At 35.3% G+C, this 11,221-nt stretch overlaps 1 protein-coding gene across 1 annotated transcript; it reads left to right on the top strand.

Moving 5' to 3' along the window:
• Positions 1 to 4,036: 4,036 nt before the first annotated feature.
• Positions 4,037 to 9,955, top strand: LOC142242510 (uncharacterized). Its single transcript, XM_075314098.1, has 3 exons — positions 4,037 to 4,625; positions 8,687 to 8,853; positions 8,918 to 9,955. Exons 2-3 carry the CDS (start codon positions 8,730 to 8,732, stop codon positions 9,667 to 9,669), a joined length of 876 nt encoding a protein of 291 aa, XP_075170213.1. The 5' UTR covers positions 4,037 to 4,625; positions 8,687 to 8,729; the 3' UTR covers positions 9,670 to 9,955.
• Positions 9,956 to 11,221: the final 1,266 nt, after the last annotated feature.

The raw sequence follows: 11,221 nt of genomic DNA, 5'->3' as shown, positions 1-11,221 counted from the left end.
TTAATTTACCGACTTAAACATTGCCGCCGCCTTGCAACATCTAGGCATGTTGTAACTAAAACTATAACTACGAAATAAGGTATAGTGCAGTATAAAGTGAGGTGTTTTGCAATTCAATCAAAATTCATTTCATTTGTAATTCCAATCTTAAACTAACGATTGGTCAAAGGGGACCTGGTAGAACCCAAAAATGGGCTCTCGCGAATATGGATCGATGGGTCAAAGGGGACCGGGTAGAACTCCTATATGGGCTCCCGCACGAGAGAGAACAAACAACACGTTGGTCAAAAAGGTGGCCGCTAGAACCCAAAGAGGGGGAGGGGCTCTCGCGCATTTACCCTAACAATTATACACCGTAGAAGATTTGGTAAATGGTACAATTGGACTATAGGTCGTATTACAACCGCGTTCCCAGTACGAACGTCTGCCAAGATGTGGATGGTAATTGCTTGTTCCTAACAACAACGAAATTACTGTTCACCTTGTCATTATCCCGTACTATCAATGTCGTCGTAAACGTTTGGACTTGGGTAGAAGGAAGACAACCTTCAACGAGAATTTTTGGATACATATCAGCGCCTAACAACATGTCGACAGGTCGCGAAACGAACAAATTAGGATCGGCTAACCGAATGTTAGGCACTTGCCTCGTCAACTCCACGGATATGATAATGAGGGCAAATTACCCGAAATCAACGGAAGCACCAAAGCCTTGGTCTCCAACAGAACTGACGAATCATGAGGCGATCCTATTTTCAAACAACAAATCTTACTCGATGTTGCCGACATTGTACCATTAACACCCGATATAGTCGTATTGGTCGAACGCGCGGGTAGTTTCAAACGATTTCGAAACCACTCGGTAATAAACGACGATTCCGAGGCCGGGTCAATCAATGATCGCGCAGGATACGAAACACCGTTGTGAACAACATTGACTATCGCGGTCCCCAATAACACGGGTCTATTTTGAGACACATTGCCGAGATACACCTGAAGCCGAAGTGGAAGGTTGAGGTTGGTCGATAGAAGCGCTAGTCGCAGGTTGGAATTCTGGGGCAGAAGTCGAGAATGCCACAGCTGGAACCGAAGTTGTATTAGTAGGCGATGAAGCCTCTCGATGCAACAGGGTGTGATGCCGTTGATTGCATTTCAAACAAAAATGTCTACTTGAACAAATTCTAACCTTATGTCCTTTCATCAAACAATTTAAAAATAAAGGATTACGTTTTACCGCTGTGAAATGATCCAACGGTGAGAGGCGACCAAACTTAGGACACGCCGTGAGCCTATGACTCTGTTCAGGACACAAAACACAATTAGCATTGGAGGTAGATCGTGATGCTTTAGGGGAAGACGCCTTAAACCTTTTCTCTCGAGGCCGCTGCGTAAAAGCATTATCCCGTAAATCAAGAAGACAAGTAACGTGCGAATCCGAAAAGAACATATCCAACTCGCTCCACGACCAGAGGGCCCGATTTATCTTTTATCGTTTGCTCCCATAATGTTTGAGTAATTTCCGGTAAACGCTGCAGAGAAATGAAAACAAGAATCTGATCCCAATTCTCGGTCGAGACATCATAGGTAGCCAACGCGGACAGACAACCATTTATACCACTTTGAATTGACATCAAACCCGACGATGTCTCTGTCGACGCGAACAAGTTCTTCAATTGACTATGTACTAAAACGCGTTTATTATCATAGGCGTCATGCCTTCTACGCCAAAACGAAACTACGATCAGTGAGTGGAAATTTCGACACAATTTCCCGAGCCTCTCCGCTAGTCTTACGGAGCAAAATACATGGACGTATATCCAAACAATTCAAAAATCGAAAAACTAAAATCCGTAGGTCAAAAAGTATCAACCAAACCACAAGTGCGATAAACTCCAAAAAGTCCGCAGCAAAAAAAATGCCAATTAGCAAACTTGCCACTACGAACGAAAAACCACAAGCAACTTGCCACTACGAACGAAAAACCACAAAAATTTGTAAATACCGACGGTAGCGTGTGCGAAAAAATATCAAACCGATTGTAGGGTGTACGAAAGTATCAAAATCCGACTGTAGGGTGCACGAAAAATATCATCGATAATGGAAAATTTATACTCAAATATGTTAATTATATTTAAGTAAAATATGTCAACAAAAATACGTAATAAACAATATATAAGCAAATTACTTAACGCGAGATTAATCGTACAACTTGTAGTTATTAACGATATAACAACACACAATTTATCAAAAATCATCAGAAAACTATTAAAAAGTGCAATAAAATATTTTCCAGCAATTTGTCGTACAATATTCAAAAGTTGTATATACCGTGCCAACCCCTTTTATGAATACGATCAAGGTACCGATAACACTACTAATCGATTAATATACCACTTGATCGATTCAACTATATCCCATCACTGATGAAAAGAATCAATGAGAGCAGTGTTGCCAATTTGGTGCTTTTAGCACCAAATTTAGTGCTTTTTGATTTCTAAAAAGCACCAAATTGCCTTTTTGGTGCCTTTTCAAAAACAGCACCAACTTGGTGCTTTGTGCCATTTTCATTTAGTGCTTTTGGTGCTTTTTTTATTTTGAACAGTATTAAGTTTAATTGATACAACAATTTTGATTAGACTGTCAAGAGCCGAAGAAACTGAAATTTATTGCCAAATATAGAATTTGATTGTTAGGAAGTTGGTATTGATTATTTTTTAATTAATATTGTTATTTAGGTTATTCTGTAGGAAAGTCGAGCGATGAGTGTCGAATTTTTGAATTTGGTAAAGATGTCATTAAAAACGTTTGTATTAAATTCACAAAAGCACGCACAACTGAAATAAGCAATAGACTCCTTCCATATATTAATATTTTGAAAGGTGAAAAACATCACTGATCAAAATGAATTGGACGAAAGCATTAAAACTGATCAAGGTGTATACTTGAATAGCGGTTCATAATGGTGAGTACTAAGTTTGAGTTTTGCCGCTAAAGTCAAAACTATTTCAGTAAAAATGGGCATAAAATTATGCATATTTGCTGCAAATTTTATTATAACTTGATGGGGAATAACCAAAAGCAAATTTTCACAAAGTTTGCTAAAATGGCTATTTTAGCGGCTAAACTCGATCTTAATACCCCTCTTAATACATCTTCGGAAGTTTATTTTTTTTTTTTAGTAGAGCATTTAATTTTCGATTTTGTGGTGGAAGGTGGTATGTTAGAATTTATAATATTTTTTTGGTGCTTTTTGGCCTTGTGGAGTTGGCAACACTGAATGAGAGAATGACAAATTAACCTTTATGGTGTTAAGCGGACCTTAGACGGTCGGAGAAACACTCCGACAGAGGTTCGTCTATTTGTTGTGTGTTCGTTCAAGTTTTGCCCTTACACTGCACGAACAAATGTGATGACAACATGAAAAAATAAGAAGAAGCATAAACAAACAATGAAATTGTACGAAGATTTATGGGTGAAACCATTTTTTACTGAAAAAATGTAAGAAAATAATAAAAAAAATCCTGGTATATGTGTCAAAACAATGATTCCTGAAGTAATCCACATTTAATATATTACAAATTACTTGATGAATTTCAAAATACTTGTCGCCTGGTTTCCCATTGATTGTAAGTGGAATTTTTCCACGTTTTTGCCACAATACTGGTTTAGATTTATATATTTCTTTAATTTTCAACCAGAATTGGCGATCCATCATTAATTTCATTGCAGAAATGCCTGTTTTTAATGTAAAAATAAATTTGTCTTTGATAATGCTTGTCGAACATCCCCTTACACTCAATGATTTGTACCACCCAACCAGCAAAAATCAAAGTTGTTTTGATTTTATGCCAACACGTCCCCACGACTGCCGAACACGACCTTATACTATCGGATTTGTCGCCGCAACGTGTTGTGTCGCAGGGTTTATCCGACCGTATAAGGTGCCCTTTAGTATGCAAATATGTTGAAAAACAAAACTAAACAAATGAATGCGCGAAAAAATGAAAGCAATCCAGTGAATAATGGGACAAATGTATCAAACGAAAAAACAACAAATACGGCGTATAAGTGTATTGCAGCGGTGAATTGTGTGGAATTTGTTATTGTAGCCGCAAACAAAGCGACAGACGGCACAAAGCGAAATAAACAAATGAATGTTTTGCCGACGGCAAATTGGTTTCAATGTTACGCGAGCAAAAACACCGCTCTATACCAGAGTTCACCACAACAAGTCACTATAGTATCACAATACACTATTTCCACTCAATTTTTCCGATTATTCCAAATGAATGCAATTATTTCTTTATATTTATTTATCATCTATGTCAAAAACAATGCAAACCCACGACTGAAACGACAAGTTGGGGGGTGCGGGCGCGTTGTATGACGACCTTTTTATTGCAAACACGATTATTTCTAATTACGAACTCACTTTTTAAATATAAAAACTGCACTACACCTACCTAATTAATTACAATATTAACGATGAAGTTGACGATTTTCCACATTTTGATGAATGATGAGGAGATGAAATGAGCTGCAGGGAAAACCCAACGAAAAGCAGACCGGTTAATTCCAGCTTGTATTACTCCGAGAATCCGGTTCGAAGGACCAAAATGTTCGCCGTAAGCGTAAAATAAAAAAGAAACACAAGTTGGTTTAGTGGATTGTAGAAAATAAGGGATAGCCGTAAGCTTTTATTTAAAATTCAAATACAAAAGGTGGTAAACAAGATTATCTGTATTTACAAAGTCAAGAGAGTACCGTACGGTGCGAGAGATCGAAAACGAGTAAAAAGCCAATATGGAGAAGGAGGGTGGGGCGTTTGACAATTGACAATGCAAGCTTCTCATTAGAATTTGACATTTTGTTACAAGGTTGCAACCAAGGTTATCTGTATTTACAAAGTCAAGAGAGTACCGTACGGTGCGAGAGATCGAAAACGAGCAAAAAAGCCAATATGGAGAAGGGGGTGGGGGCGTTTGACAATTGACAATGCAAGCTTCTCAATAGAATTTGATATTTTGTTACAAGGTTGCAACCGACCGAAATAGATAAGATCCTAATGAGAACTTTCATATATGAAAACTATTTTTGGATAAAATTCTAATTTCAATTAATTTACTAACTTAAACATATGTATCGCCCGATTTTCCCAAATTTTGCCATAAAATTTATCAACCGATCTTACTCAAAGTTGGCTTACTATAATCTTCCATAGTACTAACAATATGTGCAAAAAATCATGTACGAGGGCGGTTCGGAAACTTCTTAGCCTACCAATGAAAGAGAATAGTTAGTTTTTCAAAAATATTTTTATTTTTCAATATAATCTCCTGAAACTTCAATACACTTAGTCCAACGCTTTTCTAGCAAATAGTGGATTACTGGGAGCTAAATCAGGAGAATAAGGTGGGTCATCAAGCAACTCGTACTTTAATTCGTTGATTTTAGCCATTGTTAAAACACTCTTGTGCGCTTGTGCGTTGTCTTGATTAAAAATTTATTTTTTGTGTTGTAAGCCAGGACGTTTTTCTCGAATTTGTACATTTAATTGATCCAAAAGGTTGCAATAGTACTCTGAATTCATTGTTTTACCCTTTTACAGATAGTCAATCAATAAAATACCTTTGAAGTCCCAAAAAACCGTTGACATAACCTTACCAGCCGATTGCATTGTTTTTGCCTCCTTTGGGGCACTTCCTCCTGCTTCCGTTCATTGTTTGGATTGTTCTTTTGTCTCTGCAGTATAGTGGTGGATCCATGTCTCATCAACAGTTATGAAACGACATTTTTGGACGTCCACTACGTGGTTCATCTTCAATGCTTGTACGACCAAAATTCAGCAACCCAATTTTTTACTGTTGCATATGAAGGAGCACTTTCACCTTACACATTCACCATATCATTATGAATTTCTTGTCCCGATAAACCTTTTTTATATAAATATTTAATGACAGCACGCATTTCTAATTTTTCCATTGTAAAAAAATTGCGGATGCATCTTTTTTGAACACCTGTTTCTGTATGAAGGAGTTGCCAGATCGAAACAAAATTTAACATGTGTTCATAACAGAGATGAAGTTTCCAAAACACTTAACTTTTTTCAGTTTATACCGCGCCTTTTGTGCTAGGCTAAAAGTTTCCGAACTGCCCTCGTTTGTACCGCCCGGGTTTTCTAAATTTGGCTATAAAAGCCTTATTTAGCAACCGATAGTACTCAAAGTTGGCTAAATGTAATCATCTTTAGCACTAACCATATGTGCAAAATTTCATCGAAATCGGTTGAGATTTAGATATACCTCCCATATTGTCCAAATTTTCCCAAATTTGGCCATAGAATCTTTATTTATTAACTGACCTTACTCAAAGTTGGCTAGATCCAGTCGGCTATAGTAGTAAAACTATCACTTTATTCCATTTGGAAAGTCAAAAAATTTTTCACCAATATACCTTTCACAATTTTAAGCGAAATAACTATCTTTTCAGCACTTCATTATCATTTTTATTTAAATAAATTATAAGAAGCTAGATGTGCTTGGTGTTTCACAAAATATAAAATGGCTCTTGTAACAATAGTGATGGCAAAGTACTTTCATGCGAATAGTGATGGCAAAATACTATCACAGTTGGCGATTGTTGCAGTGTCACTTACGAGTCTGTGGTAGCGATGAGGATGAAATGGAACTTTGAAATGCTGGCAGGGTAGTAACTGCAGTACTATAGTACTTTTTCCAATACTTTTTCACACCGGTCAGTACCGTAATACCCCCGCGAATGATTTAGTACCTTTTGTGTAGACATTTTTGAGTCGATATCAGATTTATGGTACAATAGCTTTGACAAAATATTTTAATATTTTGAGAAAGTCTTTATCAATCTTATTTGCTAATAGTCTTTTACAAATATGGCAAAACAGACTTGTTCATGTGGGAAGAAAATCTCGATTTTGTAAAAGAAATAGTCAAAAACAGGATTTTATTGAACTTCAAGAATGTTTTAGTCGAGAAAAGAATGCGATTCTATATTATCGATTTTTTATTTCGGTAGAAAATGTTGTCAAAATTTTATTTCTATATAGAATTTTTGCAAAATTTTATTTTTATAGAAAATTTTGTCAAAATTTTATTTTATTTGAAAATTTTGTAAAAATTTTATTTCTATAGGAAATTTGTGCAAAATTTTATTTCTATGGACAAAATTTTGCAAATTTTTTTCTATAGATTTTTTTTGCAAAATTTTATTTATATAGAAAATTTTGTCAAAATTTTATTTTCTTTAAAATTAAGTCTCTTGACAATAATCTTCCAGTGAAATTTTTGTTGAAATTTAGTAAAAAGTACCTTTCCGCTCAAAAATACCTTTTTTGTACATTCTTAAAAATTATATTTTCCATCCCTGAGTAACTGGCAAAGTGACCAAAATTTTTAAAAGAATATGCACGTTTGGAAATATCTCTTTATTGCACTCTCCAAGTGCTTCCAACCAAACACACATGTGTGTTTGGTTGTTTCGTTGTTGTTGCTATGGCCAAACAAAGCGAGTCATGTTCACAAAAAGAACAACAAACACACATAAAAAACAGGAAGACATTTTTCAAAAATGAAATTTGTGGTGCGAGAACAAAAACAATTTGTTTTTTTTTCGAGCTTTTCAACTAGTATTCTATGATTTGTGCAAGTTTTATAGGTAAGCGTTTTTCAAAATAAAACCTCCAGCTTTTCTTCAACATCTTCGATAAGATTTTTCTATGCAGCTAAAAAATATATATTTATTTATATAAAAATATTCATTTATTTCGGGGGGGTTTGATCCCCCTCACCCCCCCCCCCCTGGTGATGGTGCCATGTTTCATCCATTGTCACATATCGACGGAAAAACACGGGTGTATTATGAGTTAACAGCTGCAAACACCGCTCAGAATCATCAACACGTTGTTGTTTTTGGTCAAATGTGAGCTCGCGCGGCACCCATTTTGCACAGAGCTTCCGCATATCCAAATATTGATGAATGATATGACCAACACGTTCCTTTGATTTCTTTAAGGCCTCTGCTATCTCGATCAACTTCATTTTACGGTCATTCAAAATCATTTTGTGGATTTTTTTATGTTTTCGTCGGTAACCACCTCTTTCGGGCGTTCACCGTCCTCCGTGCTCATTTCACCACGCTTCAATTTTGCATACCAATCAATTATTGTTGATTTCCCTGGGGCAGAGTCCAGAAACTCATTATCAAGCCAAGGTTTTGCTTCCACCGTATTTTTTCCCTTCAGAAAACAGTATTTTATCAAAACACGAAATTCTTTTTTTCCATTTTTTTACATTTTTTCAATTTTTTTACAATAACAAAAGTTGCTTCACAAAAGACGCTCTATCTCACAAACTAATTGACTTACAGACGTCAAATTTTGACACGAATCATTTGAAGGTTGGTACTATATAAAAATAATATGCATTTAATACTAGCGACGCCATCTATGAGTCAGACCGGGGACTTATCAGCCAACCTGTTAAATTTCACAAAAGGTTCTTCATAAAATGTACGAAAATCAATGAAAATTTCACTGATTCAATCAAGATTATATCAATAATAATTAGAGAATAATATGTCTAGTCCAACTTTTTTGTTACATTTGCTTTGAAATTGTTACAAAAAGTAAATTGCTGAGTATTTTGTTTTACAGACGTCTAAGAGCAAGCAAACTCACCGTAGGAGTCCAGACGAATATGATTCCATCCAAACTGGTGAAAGAAGTTGGTCTGGGACCACAAACTGACCTTTTGCTGTTTAAAGAAATTGGTATCTCGACTGATGGATCTTATTCTAAAAAGAGGGACGGGACTGATGAATGCAAGTTCATAATATAAACTATACTAAACTTTAAGCGTTCGCTAATTTTAATATCAAATTTTAGATATCCTCACATATTCTGTATCTCAAATGACAGATTCGGCTCCGACGTCAACAGTCGAAACTCAAACTTTAATTCCCCGGCAATCTGGAGACGCAATTCTTGAAGGCAGCTGTAGAAATTTTCTCAACAATGAATTTCAATGGGGCTTTTCTAATTTTGAATATTCTCCATTAAGTCATTGGACGAGTCCTACTATATTAACCGCTCCGCTACTGGTTCACTTTAAAGATACTGAAATCTATTCACAATACCAAGAAAACAGTCAAATGTCCGAAACGGATTCCGATATTACCACGGGTACTATTCGTTCCATTCAAACAAAAAATGAGCAGAAGGATGGCAAAATAGATTTCAAGCCCTATCGACAGAAGTTGTACCCTACAGAATTATCTTGGAACTTTGGCTACGATTCAGATTTTATAAAATATGCCAAAACGAATTCTTCTTATACTATCAAATACATCAATGGTGCAAATAATGAGTTTCCTAAACAAAGTCCCGAGAGTTTTAGTTACCTATCTATGTTTTTCGATGATTTAGTTGTGGAGTCATTGTATTTGGCTAACCTTGTCGAACATATGATACTGAATCGGAAAATATCGAACGTAAACATGACCAATTGTGAAAATTTATATAAAAACAAACTATTTTCATATAGCTTTAAACCTCCTTCCTACCACTGGCTACAAATTATTGAAGACGAGGAAAAAAAATTAGCAAAGCTGGAGAGCTTCGCACATTTTAAAAAATAAAATAACTCCCATGAACAAATCTGTGTTTACATATTCGATGTAAAAGATATATATTTATTACTCTGTTGTTTAATTGTGTTAATTGGATGATAGCTTTTACGGTATACTCACTGAGTAATTGGATAAATAGCATTGCTACTCTATAAACTCAATCAATACAATGCACATTAGCGTGGTTCCTAACGGTATGTAAATAATCAAAAGTATGTTAATAATTATATTAAGACAGTTACAGCTAAATGATTGTATTCATGTTCACTAATATAATAATCTAGAAAAAGTTATTGTAATTAATGATATAGCAAGTAATAATTATTATTAATGCAAATATGTAATAAGTATAATATAATAAGTAATAAGAATAAAATAATATAAATTCTGTGTCGTTTCGTAAAATTGATTTCCAGTCATCAATAATTGAAAATGCATGCCGTTATACTAATTCTGTATTATTTATTAACAGTTAAATCTAATTATGATATATTACAATAGGTGACTTTATGATTTTATTGTATATACTGGAAGAATAAAGAAAAGGTGAACAACAATGACAGCTTTCTTTTGCCTTTTTCCTTTATGGATGCTATATTGATTGATCTTCAAAAGGGATAAGGGAGTTATAATAGAAGTGGCTGCACGATGATTAATGGTCATAACAATTCTCCCCCACTTATTGAAGACTCATCCAGTTAGTGTAACAGCTTTCATGTAGGGTTGTTTGCCATGTAAGACCTTGCTTGTACTCTGTCTCCCTCACGTAGCTGTCTGACAGGTAACTCAGGATCTGAAGATGGTGTAATTTTTGAAAGTTTCAATACATCCAACTTTAATTTAATCTGCCTCCTCCGATATTGTTTAGCAGGCGACTTAACGTTGTTTGGAGGAGTAGCTCTGTAACGAAAAAGTATTTCTTGTCATAGCCAATAGGCGTTTTTTCAAAGTCTGTACATTTGCACTCAGTTACAGTTTCGCCATGAACCAAAATATCATTGAAGTATGCTTATGTTTTTGGAACCTCACGCAGTATTTGGTCGATAATTCTATTGAATTCTGCTGGAGCGGTCTCTATTCCAAAATACAGACGGTTCATTCGATATGTGCCTCGATGTGTTGAGATCGTTTGTATCTCGGACGACAATCATCAAATAATACGTGTAAATATGCTCTGTAGAGATCAAGACGACAATAAAATCTGGATTTTTTTTTTGCATCTACCAACCGCATATTAACACCGACGTTATAACCAATGCAGAGGAGTACCCTCCATCCGCTTTTGGGATTACTACCAACGATGACCCCCAATCGCTATTACATTGGATATAATGCCTTAATTTTCCAATTCATCTATCTCCTTATTAACACGTTCTGCTAATGCATATGGTATTGTGTTATTTGATATAAATGGGTTTTTCATTTTCTCGAAGTCGTAGAGAGACTTTATAATTTGGTACACAACCAATCTTTTGTTGAAAAACTGTTGAACATTCTGATATTCAGTCACCAGTATGATTTAATTTGCTTAATTTGGCACATTGTTCATTTCATTGAGATT

The sequence above is a fragment of the Haematobia irritans genome, unplaced genomic scaffold (genome assembly GCF_050003625.1).
Source record: "Haematobia irritans isolate KBUSLIRL unplaced genomic scaffold, ASM5000362v1 scaffold_26, whole genome shotgun sequence".
Lineage (NCBI taxonomy): Eukaryota > Metazoa > Arthropoda > Insecta > Diptera > Muscidae > Haematobia > Haematobia irritans.
Note: the sequence above shows the minus strand (reverse complement) of the source record. Positions and strands in the feature narration are given on the sequence as shown.